Source organism: Bison bison, unplaced genomic scaffold, assembly GCF_000754665.1.
Source record: "Bison bison bison isolate TAMUID 2011002044 unplaced genomic scaffold, Bison_UMD1.0 scf7180017852170, whole genome shotgun sequence".
NCBI lineage: Eukaryota > Metazoa > Chordata > Mammalia > Artiodactyla > Bovidae > Bison > Bison bison.
In genome coordinates this window covers 18707-35797 of record NW_011482743.1, presented here as the reverse complement: position 1 = coordinate 35797, position 17091 = coordinate 18707, and the positions used below count along the sequence as shown (strand labels likewise).

At 55.5% G+C, this 17091-nt stretch overlaps 2 protein-coding genes across 12 annotated transcripts in view; one reads left to right on the top strand and one right to left on the bottom strand.

Moving 5' to 3' along the window:
* Positions 1–14762: 14762 nt before the first annotated feature.
* Positions 14763–17091, bottom strand: part of SLC52A2 (solute carrier family 52 (riboflavin transporter), member 2) — an 8910-nt gene continuing 6581 nt past the window's right edge. For 4 of the 11 annotated variants that reach the window (XM_010852526.1, XM_010852518.1, XM_010852510.1 and 1 more), the window contains exons 2-6: positions 16519–16711; positions 15545–16418; positions 15327–15450; positions 15111–15224; positions 14763–14885 (exon numbers count right to left, since the gene is read on the bottom strand). In XM_010852526.1, coding sequence (XP_010850828.1) covers positions 14781–14885; positions 15111–15224; positions 15327–15450; positions 15545–16418; positions 16519–16648 — 1347 coding nt within the window. In that variant the 5' untranslated portion in view covers positions 16649–16711 and the 3' untranslated portion in view covers positions 14763–14780. Of the gene's footprint in view, positions 15225–15326; positions 15451–15544; positions 16419–16518; positions 16712–16930 lie in introns of all 11 variants that reach the window. The other 7 variants (XM_010852463.1, XM_010852454.1, XM_010852503.1 and 4 more) reach the window with 6 other exon arrangements.
* Positions 16876–17091, top strand: part of FBXL6 (F-box and leucine-rich repeat protein 6) — a 3885-nt gene continuing 3669 nt past the window's right edge. Inside the window, exon 1 of the mRNA XM_010852553.1 lies at positions 16876–16882. Coding sequence (XP_010850855.1) covers positions 16876–16882 — 7 coding nt within the window. The remainder of the gene's footprint in view (positions 16883–17091) is intronic.

Here is a 17091-nt window from a genome sequence, read left to right as displayed (position 1 = left end):
GCGGCACTAGGACCTCGGCAGGCGGCACTGACTTTGGGCGCTTGACCTGCGGGTCCAGGTCACCCCACTGAGCCCCCCAGACGCCCGGACCCAACATGGGCTCCATCCTGCCCACTGTCCACCAGGCCTTGGATCCTCCCGCCCCCACCCTCACTGCCCCCTGGTCTCCAACAGGCGTGCCCCCCCACCACTCTCAGCCCACAGCCCCCACCAGGTCCCAGACCAGGGCCCTGGCGGTGGGGGGCCGGCACAGCCCGTCGTGGGAAGGGTGCGCAGAGAAGGTCCAGCCTTACGCCCCCCAATGGAGGGCACCCTGTATGATGAGGGGCATGTGCCAGAGGGTGCCTGTGGCGAGCTCCCCACCTTGCTGGCGGGGCTGCGAGGTTCCTCCTGAAGAAGGTGGCAGGGGACGGCCAGGGCTTGGGCCTGCCCTGCAGCAGGGCCGAGTGGAAGTGGCAGAGCTGTGCCTGCAAAGAGCAGAGGGCACAGGGCTGGCGGCAGGAATCCCCCTTGCCCCCCACGACCCATCACTGCGGAGCGTCAGTGCTTCCTGGGCCCGCGTCTGACTCGGGAGCAGCAACAGCTCCAGGTTCAGAGCGCGGGCAAGGGCAGTGTCGCACGAGGGAAGCAAGGCCGCGTCTGCACCAGGAGGCCGAACCCCACTGGCCCTGCCCCCAGCTCCCGGCAGAGTCCTGGCGCCCTCACTGCCTGTTTCCCCTCTGAGACCAGCAGCTTCCCAGGGAAGGGTCAGGATCAGAAAGGAGGCAGGGCCTCGGGGACTGGCACTGGGCAAGTAAACAGACACAAGAACTTGTGTCTCTGAGCCCCATGGTGAGACCTGGGGTGGGAGGCAGGGGGGCACAGCCAGGGGCAGGCAGAGAAGCAAGGCCCCACGAGCTGCCCTGGCTGAGGGGCACGGAAGAAACCACGGCACGCCACAGTCAGCCTTAGTCTCCCGATCTTACTGGAGTAAGACCTGAAGGGCTCTCAGCCTCAGGTTCCCCAACTGTAAACAGTCTCAGTTTTGGGGACAAAAAAAGATTTCGCAAACTAAATTATAGCCCACAGCACAGATGTTAACGTTATTATTATGAAATCTGAGCCAAATAAGGAACTGACTTTCCAATCACTTTCTGGCCAAAGCACACAGCCCTGGAGACGATTTCAAGGATACAAAACAACACAGAAGTCAAAGGAAAAGGCAATGACCCACTGTCCTCAGAGGAGACCAGGGCTGACAGAGAGCGCTGCTCCCCAAGGCCCCCGCAGTGAGTGCAGATCCTCGAGGAAAACCCTGAAGGGGCCACAGAGGCAGCCTCAGGCAGACGGGCAGCGAGGGACACCCGCCACAGACGGTGCCCACCCTTTTCTATCCCCCAGCCCCAGCCCGCTGACAACATGAGCCCGTCTCCTCCCCAGCAGAGCCCTCTGCGCGTGTCCGGTGGAGACACACTGGCCGCAGGCCCCCTCAAGCCCTCTCACCACCATCGTCCTGCAGCAGGAGGTGCATGCCCCCGTGTGCTGCGCTGGCCCAGCCGCAAGGCCTGGTCCTGGAACGCTGGAGCCTCAGCCAGGTGGGGTGTCCCAAGGGACCCCAAGGGATTCATGCAGGGAGGCCGTAGGAGCAGGCAGGGCCAGATGCCCAGCAAGATCGGCTGCAGCCAGAGGCAGAGCTGGGCCTCTGGGGCGATCAGGGAGACGGCATGAGGAGCCAGCACGAGGGCCGAGGCCGGTGCCTGAGTCGAGAGGCTGCCATTCCCCTCATACCAGCCACCTGCGCCTCCAGCCAGGGAGCAGTCTGATGCGGCTCGGTCTTCTCAGAGAGACCACAAACCCACGGAAAAAGAAATGACGGCAGCCGGCAGCCCTGGGGCTTCTGGTTCATTATCTGTGACCCAGAGGATTCTTGAGCATGGGGTACTCTTTACACAGCAGTCTGGCCTCTCCGAAACCTGTTCAGATCCACGCGTTGACAACTACTGGTACCTGGTACAAGCACTTATCAATTCTCTCTCCTTCTTGTACATGTTGCCTAGTTTTCATTAGAATTTTAAAAAAGAGTCACAAGAAAAAACCTGGGAGGACTTGCACCAAATGCAAAGCATGAATCCTAACTGAATCTCTGAAAGAAAACACCTATGAAACACTTGTGGGACCACAGTCAGCAGAGAGCCACAGTCAGGATTTTGAGGTGAGATGGTTCTGATGGTCACATCAGAGGATACCCTCCTCCTTTAGGGGTGCACGATGAAGTGTCGAGATTACGCGTCAAGAAGTCTGTGTCTTACTTTCAAAATACGTATGGTTTCAAACGGACACAATCAGCTGGAGCCAGATGCTAACACTGGGTAGACCTAGGTGGAAGCACCTGGGTAAGTAACTCTCGGGGACCCTACACTTGACCGTTTTCGCAGTCACAGGGGTAGCGCGTCTGCCGCACTCTCCGGGAGGCGGTGGGTCCAGGCACACCTGGCACTGCCCGGAGACGCTGAGCGGTCACGACCCGGGGCGGAGGCGCTCCCGGCATTGAGGGGACCGCTCACCACCAGCCACTGGCTGGGGTCCCCAGAGCCTCAGGCTGAGCCAAGGCCGCGGCTCAGGGCGGACCCTGGGGCCACACAGCTGGGGCTGGAATCTGGGCTGAAGCACTTGCCAGCCATGCCGTTTAGGTAAGTTCCTTCCTCTGTGCCTCAGTTTCCCTGTCTGCGGGGTGGGGACCACTGCACTGCTGCAGTGCGGGTGAGTGAACTGACATCTGGAAAGCCCTTGGGCAGTGCCCAGTGTGGGGGCAGGTGAAGCACCGCCAAGGCCAGCCTGTGGTCAAGGAGAGGGCAGGCCCTTCCAGGTGCTCCTCGCTGCGAGAAACTGCCCGCTGGTCCCCAGTGCTCCCTTGGGCACCCTCCTCCCAGCGACCCTGCCCTCCCAGCTCCGCAGGCCACCCCACCTAACACAAACAAGCACTTATTTGCTGGGTTGAACTAAGCTGAGAAAACAGACTACAGATCTTCTTTGATTTATGATGGGGTTAGGGTTAAACCCATTGTAAGTTGAGAAATGTCAAAAGTCGAAAATGCATTTAATACACTGAACCTACCAAAGTTTAGCCTGGTCTTCCTGAAACCTGCTCAGAACACTCACAAGTGGGCAAAACCATCTAGCACAAAGCCTGTTTCACACTGAAGCGGGGACCAGTTCTGTAACTGACTGCACACCGCGCCGATGGTGAATACAGGACGCGGTCAGGGCACCCGAGTGTGCCCTGGAGATTGCAGGCTGACGGGGAGCTGCTGCGGCCGCTGCCCAACATCAAAGAGAGCATCCGCTTCCCGCCACTGGTCCAGAAAAGGGCCAAACTCAAAGCTGGAAGTACTTTCTACTGACTGTGCATCACTTCCGCACCATCATGAGTCAGGGATCAACAGGTAGAAAGTGTGGAGCAGATTACACACGCTGATAAAGAAATCCTCAGCTCTGGAGCGGATGGGCCGCTGCCAAGTCCCGGTGGGGACGCACACAAGACAGCGAAGGAAAACGGCCAAAGCTGACAGGTAACGATTACCCTGAGATGTTCCCATTCAGAGGCAAGGAAAGGACAGATCCACAAGTTATTCTAGCCAGAATGCCAACGACCTACAGATCCAAGGCTGCCGGCGCCAAGGCTGAGGTGAGGCCTAAAGGGGCTGCCACACCAAAGGGCAGGCACAGCGGCTCCAAGACCACGGCTGAGCCCAGGGCCACATCTCCTCCGCCAGGGACCCCGCACACGTGCTCCGGGTGTGTTTCAGGGGCGGCAGGAGACTGCGAGCGAGGACGGTGCCCTGAGAGGGCACTGCCATCAAGGCCTCCACCTGGGCAAGGCCCAGAGTCCATCAGGGAGATGCGGCGGGGCACATGGCGAGGACACTGCCAGAGGAGAAGCAGGCGCAGCCCCAGTCGGTGCTCCTCCAGGGGAACGGCGCCCCGGGCCGACAGGGGCTGCAGAGCGGGGCAGAGTGCCCGCGGGCCAAGCCCTGCACTGCGCCGCAGGCCTGCCCAGCCGCCTCACTGACCGCACTCTGTGCCTGCGGGGCGGCTCCCTGCTGTGCCCTGCCAAGCTAGAAAGGTGGAAGATGGCAGAAATAAAGCGCCTTGCTCAGGGCCTGGCACCTAACAGGTGCTCAATAAAATGCACGCATTTCTGAGGCGGGGCTTATTTCCTCACGAGGCCCACAGCACAGCAGAGAAGCCAGAGGCTGGGAAATCGAACCACTTCCCCAGCCCATACCCTTCCCATCCCCAAACCAGCCACCAGGCGGAGCACACTGTCCCTGGAGTCATTAGTAGGAGAGTCCAGTGAGAAAAAGGCAAATCACCTAACAAGTAAGTTTACGTATCACGTTCTTACTAAACACAGTTCTTTTCACAGAAGGCCAAACCTGAATCACTGACTCTAAAGCTCAGGGCCCTGGCTGCTCCCACAGCCTCCTGACCACTGTCCACCACCGGCTGGGGCTCTGGAAGGGAAGCTGAAGACCAGCGTCCGGACACCTGGCCAATGCCAAGGGGGTACGGCCAGAAAAGTAATGGCCCCTGACCACAGCCCCCAGAGCAGCTTTCTGTCGTTTTCTGAGGAATCAGCACCACAGCAGGCGCTCTGGCCACACTGCCTCATTCCCAGCCCTGACCCCTCACTCAATCGCCCGAGACGAACATCCCTCTGGCAGACCCTGCACAGCCGCGAGGAGCCTGGCCCAGGCCTGCTCTCCAGGCCGCTGTTGTGCCTGAAGCCCGCCCCCATTCACCAGGGCTCTTTGTTCCCCCACCCCACTCCACTGTCCTTATCACAGGAGCACAGGTTAGCCTGCAGGCTTTCTCCCCACCAGGCTGGGCAAGGCCATCTCTTTCTTAATCATCTCAAAGGTACAGCAGAAATTCTTTATCATAAACACTTGCTGACCTTAGATAAATGCAGAACCCCACATGGCCCAGGCCATGTGCTGAGCAACAGGTGGAAGGCCGCAGTCAGGAGAGAGACAGCAGCAGCTCCCCGGGAGAATGAGGCCTCTGCTGACGACACCAGAGCCCTCACGGGGCCCTGCTGGCTCATGCCAGCTGGATGCCGGGGACTCCCCAAATATCCCCACCACCCAGGAGACACCCGAGGGTCACAGAGCTATAAATGCGGCAGAGCCAGCAGCCAGAACTCCCAGGAGCCAGTCCAGGGCAATATCCACGCATCACATGTAACCCACACCACACCCAGAGCGGCAGCAAACAGGTACAGAGAGGGCGCCTCCTCAGCAGCATGAACACACACGCAGCCTTCCTGGGGCGGTCCTCTCACTCCCGAAGCCTCCCGCTTTGGGACAAGATGAGAGGGCCCTTTTTTCAGCCCAGGTGCACCATGCTCATCCGGAACTCAGCTAACAATCTATCCAGCAGTGTCACTCAGACAGACACTACAGAGCTCACAAACTGTGCACATCGACACCAAGCCACGAGCACCTGCACTCATGCTTTAGGTACAGCTGAGCTGTTGGATTTCCTAACACCCTGTAGATTAGACACAGCAGATTTGAAAAGTCACTGCAGATAAGCCGGACCCCAGGAGAAAGAAGCATCTGCTGAATCTCACGAGACCTGAAACTACAAAGAGGTGACAAGAATCTGGGCACTGTAAGGGCAGGTCAACAGCCCTGCGCACACAGCAGGAGAGTAAGCAAGCTCTGAGCCCGAACTGCTCTTAAGGTCAGGAAGAGAGGCTGGGTGTCTGGGCCCGGGAAAGGGAGTGGAGATGACCTTGAACACCGCGTCCTTTGCTTTTCTCGGGTCTCTGACTCTCTCAGCACCAGTCAGGACTCAGAAGCCTACTGGGCCCTGCTCTATTTACTGGTCATGAGCATCTCCTGCTCAAGGGCCAAAGCCCGCCTGCCCACTCCCGAGGGCTGCCTAGAGGACGGAGTGACCTGAATGAGTGAAGCCGCTTTATAAACTAGAAAAGACCAACTCACTGACTCTCAGACTAACGCTGCTTCATCATCTCACCCACAAAACACCCCTGTGTAATGGAGATGCTCTACAAGCCACAGAGCCAATGGACATTCATTTGTATTGACGCCTAAGCCCACAAGGCTAGGCTTATTAGAAAACTATGAGGTCTACAGAAAATTCCATGTTGAAAATGGTGATGAGCCCCACTCAGTCTCCTCACCTCTAAACCAAGGGGCTAGGTTTTCGGAGAGGGAGTGGCTAAGACCTGGGTCAACGACTATGACACCCTGCTTGAAAGGTGCCAATTCAAACGGCAGAGATGCGATAAAACGGGAGGTCCCACGGGGCGCAGACTGGAAAGGCAGGTGCCATGTTCGGGACCAAAAGAGGCTGAGTTAGGCGGGCAGCCCAGGGCCAGGCAGAAACCTAGGAAGGCCTGAGAGGAGGGGTGACCCCGAGACACAGCCGGGCCGCAGCAGCTGTCAGCCCACCTGCCGCCCCCGCAAGTCCTGTCTCCCCAGAGGCGGGGGGCAGCAGTCAGCCCGGGATGACCCGGGCTGGGCTGGTGACAAGGAGAAAAGGGTGTCCAAGGGATCAGGTGAAGAAAGGGCGGGGGGGTCCGCTCTGCGATTCGTTCGGGCAAAGCCTGCAGCGGCGAGGGGTCTGAGGCAGACACGGGGCAGGCGGAGGCGCCAGGCGCCAGGCAGCCGGCTCCGGAAAGGGCGTCTCCCTGGGGAGGAACGTCCGTAAGGGACGAGGGTCGTCCCTCGCGGGGAAGGAGGCTTTGGAGAGTCGCCTCTGAGACAAGACTCCCGCACCAAGAAGCAGCCTCGGAAAAGCGGAGCTGCGGCGTGCGGCAGGGAAGGCCCGATGTCTCCCTCACAGGGCCTGGGGGCTGAAGCGGGGACCCGAGGACAGGCTGCCTGACGGCTGTGACGGGCTCCAGCCAGCCGGGAGGATCCCTGGGGGGCGAGTCTTGGGCCCTGCGGGTCCCGGCTGGGCGACCCGGGCCGCGGCAGGGGCGCGAGCGCTCGGGGTCTCACAGGTCTCCACATTTTCGGTCCGCCGCTCAGCTCCCGCTCGCCACACGCCGCACACCCTCCACCGGCCCAGCAGGCACTGCGGGAGGGGCACAGTGCGCACGCGCGCGCCGTCCGATGGGCGGGCGGGACTGGAGGCCACGCCCCGAGTAGTCCCGCCGCCGCGGTGGAGCAGCGCCCCCTGGCGGCTCCCGGCCCACTAGGTTTAGGGCCAGTACCGGCGCTCGGTCAAGGCACGCGGTCTGAAACCGCTCAGTTCAGTTCCGTCGCTCAGTCGTGTCCGTCTTTGCGACCACATGGACTGCAGCACGCCAAGCTTCCTTGTCTATCTCCAACTCCCAGAGCTTGCTCAAACTCACGTCCATCGAGTTGGTGATGCCATCAACCATCTCCTCCTCTGTCGTCCCCAGACCCTGCTGCTGCTAGGGTTTTTTCCCACCCCCAGTGGAAGCTGAGGTTTGGGGAGGTCAGGTCACCTGTTGCCCCAGGAGTTCACAGCAAAGGCGGAAGCCGGGAGGGAGAAGAGACCCCACTAGGGGCTCAGCGCCGGCAGCTGGAGTTGAACCCAGGGCGGGGAAGGGGCAGCCGTTTCAGCCCAGCACTTGCAAGCAATGGATTAGGGTGACTAACTGCTCAAGCCTCGCTTTTCTTGCTGCAAAATGAGGTCCTGGCTCACAAGTTAAGGATGCTAAGATACCACGCAGGCCACCTTAAGTTTGCTTTGCTAGAAGTTATTATAAAAACTCTCAGATTGGACTTTCAAAGGCCTCCATTATTTGTTATCCCAGGTGAGAAACATAATGTATATTTTATGAGCGAATTTCTGTTTGTGAGCCTGCTAGAAAGAGGCCTTCCTGACTGCCTATAAGGCACGGAGTGCGAAACCCTGGTAGTGTTCTGTAGGCATTCGCTCCAGGAGGTCGACCCATGTTCCCTAGAAGTGACTCACTCCTGTTAATGAGCCACCCTCTTGGTGTGGCCATTTACAAGGCCTCTTGCACACAGCAAATTTCTCCAATTCTGTCTTGGTAAAAAGAAAGGTAGACTCTAACTGAACTTGTGCATGTACATCTATGCTGCTGTGAAGAGTAAGACTCAGTAAAAGTCTCAGTGTGAGAATCAGGGATGCAAGTTGGTGGGAAGCAAGTGTTATTTACAGATTGATTCCATTTTTTGGCTGATTTGGGTCTTCATTGCAGCCGGAGGGTTTCCATTGCCCTGTGGCATGTGGGATCTTAGTTCCCCAGCCAGGGATTGAACCTGCGCCCCTTGCTTGGAAGCACAGTGTTAACCACTGGACCATCAGGGAAGGCTCTGCTAGTATAACTTTGTAGTAAGTTTTGTAATTGGGAAGTGTGAGAGATTCCTGAAACTTTATTCTTTTTTTTAGTGCTTTTAAAATGTTACTGCGTGTATGTATATTATATGAAATATATGACTACGTATTTTTACATTATCTTGTAAATCCCGACCAAGGGATCGAGCCCCAGTCTCCTACATTGCAGGCATATTCTTTACTATCTGAGCCACCCGGGAAGCCCATATGTATATACATACATACACACACACATACATATATGCTTTTGAAATAAAATGTTTTTTTCTTCCAGTTTTATTGAGATGTAACTGATGCTGCACTGTGTAAGTTTAAGGTGTGCAGCATGATTAGACTCACATACATCATAAAATGGTCACTACAATACACTCACTGAACATCATCTTGTATAAACATAAAAGGTAAACAATTTTTTTCCTTATGTTGAGATCTCTTAGGATTTACTCTGACAAACTTTCATATGTAACATTCAGCAGTTAATTAATCATGCTGTATATTACATCCCTAATATTAATACTTACCTTTTTTTTGGCTGTGCCACTCGGCATGCATGCATGTTAAGTCACTTCACTTGTGTCCAACTCTTTGTGACCCTATAGACTGTAGCCCACCAAGTTCCTCTGTTGATGGGATTCTCCAGGCAAGAATGCTGGAGTGGGTTACCATGCCCTTCTCCAGGGGATCCTCCTGACCCAGGGATCAAACCCATGTCTCTTAGATCTCCTGCATTGGCAGGAGAGTTCTTAACCAGTAGCACGACCTGGGAAGCCTGCCGCTGGGCATGCAAGCTCTTAATTCAGGATCGAACCCATACCCCCTGCAGTGAAGCAAGGCGCCCTGACCGCTGGACGGCCAGGGAAGTCCCCCTAGTACTTGCCTTACAACCGGAAATTTGCCCCTTCTACCTTTATTCAGTTCTGCCTCCCCCACCCCTTGCTTCTGGTAACCACAAATCAGACCTCCTTTTCTATGAATTTATTCTCGATGCATAGTTGACCTACACCACCAGTAGTTCCAGGTGAACAATGTAGTGATTCAATATTTCTGTACATTATAAAATGATCCCCAGGGTAAGTCTAGTTACCATCTGTCACTGCACAAAGTTACTACTATATTATTGACTATATTCCCCCCTGTACATTTCATACCTGATGACTCACTTATTTTGTAACTGGAAGCTTGTACCTTTTACTAATCTCCCTCACCTATCTCACTCATCTCACATACCTCTCCCCTCTGGCAACTACCTGTTTGTTCTCTGCATCTATGAGTCTGTTTCTGTTTTCATATGTTTGTTCACTTGTTATGCTTTTTATTCCACTTATAAGTGAAATCATACAGTATTTGTCTTTCACTGTCTTACTCCACTCAGCAAAATACCCTCTCAGTCCATCCATGTTGTCGAAATGGCAAGATTCCATTCTGTTCTATGGCTAATTGTGCTCAGTTGCTCAGCTGTGCCCGACTCCTGTGACCCCATGGATTGTAGCCCACCAAGCTCCTCTATCCATGGGATTTTCCATGAAAAAATACTGGAGTGGGAAAAAAAAAAAAAGAATACTGGAGTGGGTTGGCATTTCCTACTCCAGAGGATCTTCCCAACCCAGGGATCAAACCTGCGTCTCTTGTGTCTCCTGCATCAGTAGGCAGGTTCTTTACCACTCTGCTACCAGGAAAGCCCAAGGACAGGGTTCTGTGGCTAATACTCCATTGTGTGTATATATATATAATATATGTGGCACATCTTCTTTATCCACTTATCTGTCAATGGACAATTAGATTATTTCTGTATCTTGGCTATTGTAAATAATGCTGCAATTAACATAGGGGCTCATGTATGTTTTCTAAGAACAAGTGTTCTTGTTTTCTTGAGATAAATACTCAGAAGTGAAATTGATAGATCATCTGGTAACTCTATTTTTAACTTTTTGAGGAAACTCCATACTGTTGTCTACAGTGGCTGCACCAGTTTACGTAACCACCAACAGCATACAAGGTTCACTTTTCTACACACCCTCTCCAACACTTATTTGTTGTCTTGTTGATAATGACCATTCTGGTGAGTGTGAGGTTAGATCTCATTGTGGCTTTGATTTTTCTCGTGACTGATGATGTTGAGCATCTTTTCGTGTGCCTGCTCTCCATATGTATGTCTTCTTTTGTCTATTTTGGTCTTCTGCCCATTTTTTAACTGCTTTGTTTGTTTTACTGAGGTTGCATCATGTGAGTTCTTTGAATGTTTTGGATATTAATCTCTTGTTGGATATAACCATTGCAAATATCTTTGTCCATTCAGTAGGCTGCTTTTTCATTTTGTTGATAGTTTCCTTTACTGTACAAACGCTTTTTAGGTTGATGTAGTCCCATTTATTTATTTTTACTTTTGTTTCTCTTGCTTGAGGAGACATATTCAAAAAAATTGCCAAGGCTGATGACAATGTTTTCTTCTAAGAGATTAATGGTTTCAGATCTTACATTAAGTCTTTAATCCATTTTTGGTTTATTTTGTATCTGGAATGGGAAAGTACTCCAGTTTGAGTCTTAACATTTGCAGCGTCCAGTTTTCCCAACACCATGTACTGAAGAGGTTTGCCTTTTCCCCTTTGTATATTCTCCTGCATTGGCTAGCAGATTCTTTACCACTATTGCCACCTAGGAAGCTCCCCCCCCCGCCGCACCTCCTTTGAATATTCTTGTCTCTTTTCCTTGTAGATTAATTGATCGTAAGTGTGCAGGTTTATTTCTGGGCTCTCTATTCTGTTTCACTGACCTATATGTCTGTCTTGATTACTGTAGTTTTGTAGCCACCTATATTCTTTTAAAGATTGTTTTGGGGAATTCCCTGGCGGTCCAATGGTTAAAACTCAGCACTTTTACTGCCAAAGATCCAGGCTCAATCTCTGGTCAGGGAACTAAGACCCTGCAAGCCATGTGGCATGGCACACACACAAAAAGGATTGTTTTGGCTATTCTGTGTCTCCTGCATTTTGTTTTGTTATGAATATTAGGATTAGTTGTTTTTTTGTGTTTTTTTTTTTTCAAAAAAAAGCCAGATGGGATTTTGATAGGGATTACTTGAATCTGTAGATCAGTATTGCCAAGTTAACAACAGAAGTCTTCTGATCTATGAATATTTACTCATGTCTTTCATTGTTGTCAACATTTTGTAGTTTTCCATGTACAAGTTTAGCATTTCCTTTGTTAAATTCACTTCGAGGTACTTTATTTTTTTTGATGCTACTGTAAAAAAATGTTCCTTAATTTCACTTTCAGATCTTCGGCTGAACATGTATAAAGATACAACTGATTTCTGTATATTGATGTTGTATTCTGCAAATTTTGGTTGTATTTGTTTTCGGTCCTAACAAGTTCTTTGTGGACTCCTTATGATTTTCTATACATAGAACCCTGTCATCTGAGGATAGTTTTACTTTTTTTCCCACCTGGATGCCCTTTTTCCTGTGTAACCATCATTGCCAGGACCCGCAGTGCAACGTTGAATGGAGACAGAGAGCAGACACCTTCATCTGGGGATCTGTCTGTTTCTCCTCTGGATGCCTGAGCACCCTGGCCGCTGCATCTCTTCACATCCCTCTGACCTAAATCCATGTGGGGTGGGGTGGGCACTTGCAGGGGGACATGGGTAGCAGGACGCCTGTGAGGGGTCAGGTAGGGGCCCTTTTGCAATCTGCTTTCTAACGAGCTCAGTTCTCCTGCCACACTTGCAAAGGAGAGGAAACATGAAAACAGAAACCCCCTCCAGGGCTTTGTCTGGATAGTCCAGCTGAAGAAGGTCCTGCCTCCTTCCTTGCCCAGCCTGGCTCAAGGTGTTCTGAGAGGGTCCAATCTCCAGGAAACTCTCCTTTCCAGGGTGGAAGTGGTCAGCGAAGCATCCTGCTCAGGAGCTGGTGGGGGAGCCTAGGGCTCTTGACATGGGGAGTACAATGGGAGAGTCTGCAGGACGGTGACTGATCCTCCCCCAGGCACGGAAAGGTCAGCCAGTGCTCGGCATGCAAACTTCTGGATGGTCCCAGATGCTTCAGAGACGAGAGAGGACCTCACAACTCTTGCAGCTGTGACAGATAGAAGACAACTCAACTAAAATAAGCACAAAATTTTGGGCTGACATAACTTGTAAGTCCAAGGGGTTTAGCTTCAGGTACAGCTGGATCCAGGCAACTGCAGGATGATGTCAGGGTCTGGCTCCCTCCACCCCTTGCTCTGTTCCCTCTGTGGTATCTTCACCGTCTGGTGTGCACTGAGTAGTTTGGGTAGTTTTTACAACTCTTGGAACAACTGACACGCCTAATACCAATCTACTGGGTCCTCATTTGCTCCACAGGGTCACCTCTCCTCCCCCATTTCAATTGGTGTGGGCACCATGGCTGGATCAGCTGGGTTACCCACCCAGCCACAGGGTGTGGGCCAGAGGGGTCTGTGATTAATAACCCACTAGAACTACAGTTGCCTCCGAAACCCCTGGAAAGTGCAGTGGACAGAATGTCTGGGGTCTCCTTCAAAGTCTGAGACACCCTTTGGGCAGGGCTGGGAGGCCGAGTGACTGGCCACATGCCATCCAGCTGGAGGCATCATGCCTGGGTGCAGTCCTGGGGGACACTCTGCTCTGAAGGGCTGGCTTGGTGGGCTGCCCCGCTTCTGGCCCTCATCCCTGGGTGGCTGAGAGTGGGGTGTGCCGAGCAAGCGAGTGGCTCTCCAGGATTTGGCCCTGTGGCCTTTCCTCCCCTTGTCATCTGGGCCCCCACTTGTTTGCTTCGGGGACGCTGGCCGGAATGTCCTGGAGACTTCAAAGGGCGGCTGCTTCCTCAAACCCCCTCCAGTTCCCCTGCCCCCCCTCCTCTTCGGGAGACCATGCACGTTCTATGCAGCCTGGCACATCTGGCAGACACAGAGGCAGGCAGAGGCTCCCTGGACTCCCAACGTGGAGGGGGAGGGGGTGCGGGCAGGAAGGAACTGGGAGCCATTCCAGGGTGGGCAAGGGAGGGACAAGGGCAGTGTCAGGGGGTGCGGGAAAGGATACACCACCCATTTCATGCCCTCAGCCTCTGCTCGCTGCAACCAAAAGCAGTGTCCCTAACTCACAGCTGCCTGTCAGCTTGCTTCCCAAATGCAAGAGGCAAGTCAAGCTGCTGCTGCCCCCTACCCAGTCCCGTCAGGTCAAGTGGCCTGGTGGTTAGCACCACTAGGGCCTGTCTTCGGGGCTGGGCTGTCTGAGCTCCATGGGAGTGTGGCCCAGCTGAATGCTTGTTGGAGGGTCAAGGCCTGGAAATCCTTCCCTCCCACCGGGAAGTTCCTCCTGCTCAGCTGGTCCGGCCAAGGCCGGGGCCTTGAGAAGCCCACGTGCTTCCCGAGTCAAGGACAGCCAGCCTCTGAAGTTAAGGGCATCCGGAAGGGGCTGGGTGGCAAGGCAAGCACCACTGTCTCGAGTCCACACCCTAGGCCTCAGGGCCCCCTGTGGAAGCGGGTGCCTGGTCTGTGAGAACAGGGTCTCCATACCAGGCCGGTCCCATTGGACCACAGCTCAGGGCCCCGCTGGGAGCCTGTCCTCCACAGGCCTCTCTCTGCTCCCCACCTGCCCTAGAGGCACAGAGGAGACAGAGGAAGCCCAGGCCCAGCCCCACAGCAGCCTCCATCCAAATCCCCTCCCAGCCCCTCCCAGTTCAGGGCTCTCTATAGGCTGCGCCAGTCCTGAGTGGGGGAGCCCGCAAGTACAGGACAGCCTGGCTCCCTACAGACACCAACAAGCAGAGGCCCAAACCGCCATCCTGGGGCCTCGGGGGCAGAGTGTGGGTTGTGCAAAGCCAAGGCCATCTGCCAGCAACCCAGAGAGAAGGCAGCCGCTGTCACGTTCACCTAACAATGGCTTGGGGCTTGGCAGCTTTGATCACAGGAGCTAAAAATGGGACAGGTGGCTTGGGGGAGGGGGTGACATCCTTGGGCAGAAGGATCCCGAGACCGGCTAGACCCTCACATCCCAGTCTTCTGAGTCCCGCTCACAGAGCCCTTTCCATGCAGGGACCTGGCAACAAGCCCCTGGTGTAAATCCCCCCCAGGATCCTCCATAAAGCAGCAGGGAAATGCTGCCACACCTGGGCCACAGACCCAGCGACCAGCAGGCAGCCCATGCGGTCGGGCCCTTGTGCCTGGCTGGCCTGGCCCACCACAAAGCCTCTGGCTGCTGTAACCTGTGTGGGTCCTTGGCCCAGACCCCAGGCCCCGGGAGCAGGCCTTCTCTGTCCCTCTGGGCACTTCTGTGTAGAGGACAAAGTTCCACAAACCGGGGATCTCCAGACACTGCCCCAGGGAGCGGCAGCCCCTCCTGAATAGGTCAGACCAAGGCTCCAGATCAGAGGAAGTCCATCTGCACCGCAGAAGTTGTTCCTGGGATCGACTCCAACTCACGGAATAAAAATGCTTTATTGTACAAATCCCACACAAATCCTGGGCCAAGTCCATGTCTCCAGCTGGGCCGTGGCTCTGAGCCTGCTGTGTCCTCCACCTGCCTGCAGTGCCAGGTTCGCCTGTGGAGTGTGCAACTGTCCGTGAGCAGGCCGCATGTGAGGTGGGCCTCTCCAGGCAGCGGACAGGAAGTCTCTGTGGCACCCTGAAGACAGGTGGGGGGAGCAGAGTCCCCCCCAACACTAGGCTTAGGGGCCACAGGGGTCCACGCAGTCCTTCCCGCTGTGGAACACTTGGTAGATGCTGGTGGGAGGGAACATGGCCACGGCGCCGAGCAGGGAGCCCACCTGGATGGCCACGCCAGCGGCCAGCAACGCCGGCTGGCCCCCACCATGCAGGAGCGAGCTGGCAGCCACCTTCACGTACGAGAACACGCCCAGACACAGAATCCACGACACCACCTGGGAGGGTGAACATAGTAGCAGGCTGAGCGGAGACGCCCTGCTCTAAGGCAAACCCCTCCTGATGGCCACCCTTTTTGGTGCCCTGTCCCAATTACTCACCACAAGGACCACCCCTGCAGAGGTGCCCACCAGGGGTGGGCAGGGACTCAGGACTGCCAGTGCCATCAGGTAGGCCCCAAAGAACATGCCCAGCAGAGAAAGACCGCCCAGCCCTGCCAGGGACCTGCCAAGGGCGAGTCAAAACTCAGAGCTGGCTGTGCCTGGCCCAGGCCCTAACCCCTAAATCCCATCCCGAGGGGCCTGGGCTCCCTGTGTACCTGCACAGAACACCCATGGCTAGAAAGCAGGCGAGTGGGTTGGCAGCACTGCCCAGCACCACAGCCAAGTGGTAGGCGAGGCGCCCGTAAGGCAAGCAGGAATAGCTCTGCACAGCGGGCAGCACGCCGTTGGTCAGAGCGTTGGTGACGGCCAACAGGCCCAGCAGGAAGGCACCGTGGGTGGAGAGCAGCCTGGGGCCCACAGGTTCTGGGCTGGGGGTGGCGTCTGCCGCCGGGCTGGGGGGTTCCTGCAGGGGCGAGGCCTCTTCCTCTTCCTCCTCCTCCGCTCCTAGGGTTCCCACCCGCAGGCCAGGCCCTGGGCCGCCCGTGGGTACAGACGGTGGCAGTGGCAACAGCAGCAGGAGACCCTGAAAGGCGGCAGCTGAAATGACCAATAGGGTGGACAAGATCCCAAAGAAGGTGCTGGCAGGAAAACGCTCTGGGAAGTAGAGGGGGGGGCCAGGGGTGCCATTGGTGGGGGTTGGTGGGCACTCGAGGCGGCCCACACCCTGCACTAGAGCCAGCACGCAGGGTAGCAGCGCGCTGAGGCCTTGGCCCAGAAAGAAGGACCGCAAGAAGGGAGGCGGCAGGCGGCTCAGGAAAGGCAGGAAAGTGACGTTAGAGGCACAGCAGGCCAGCGCCAGCACGAAGGCCAGTGCCAGGAAGGCCACAGAGTGCTCCTGCCCCGCCACTGTGGTCACCTGCGGCCACAACGGGGCCAGCAGGGCCGTGCCCACCACAGTCAGTGCCTGCACCACCTGGATGGGGACCCGCTCGCCCTTGCCCGGGGCCAGCCGTTTCCACATGGTCACCACCAGGAGACCCAGGTTCCCCAGAGCCACAAGCACACAGAGGTAGGAGGGGAGACTCCAACCTGCAAGGAAAGAAAGGAGGCAGCTGTGTCAGAGGCAGGACGCCCAGGGAAGGAAAGGAGCTGCAGCTTCGGCACCCTCCAACCCGCCCCCCCCACTCACCCTCGGGTAGGTTCTTCACCACCACAGGGAGCTCCACCCAGATACCATTGACTGCAGCCCATGAGCCCATGCCAAAGAGGGCTACGAGTAGGTGGGTCAACACCAGACGGCCCAGCGGGGGTGCTGCCATTCAGACCAAGGCTGGCGCCTCCAGGACAGGGCAAAGGTCACAGCCAGCTCTTCTTTTCCCCACCTAGGTCCAAAGAAGATGCTTCGGTTCTGGGAACTGAAAACCTGGTCTGGCTTGAAAGGAACACATTCGCATGCAGGATCACGACAGAAAAACACAAAACCGGAGTAAGGAGAGGACCAAGCAGCCAAGATCAGGGATACTGAGTGGGGTGCCAGGGGTGGGGTATGGGAGGTAGGAGGGGCCAAGCAAACCCGGGACACGACACCAGGGTACACATACCCCCGCGGGCAGGCAGAGTAGCGGGAAGCGCGGAAGCCCAGGGCAGAATGAGTAAAAGAGGGAGGATGACCTTCGGGTCTGAGTGGCCGAGACCGCCGCCACCACACTCGCACCTATGGACACGGAACAAGGACTCCGGGACAGGGCACCGCACACCGCTG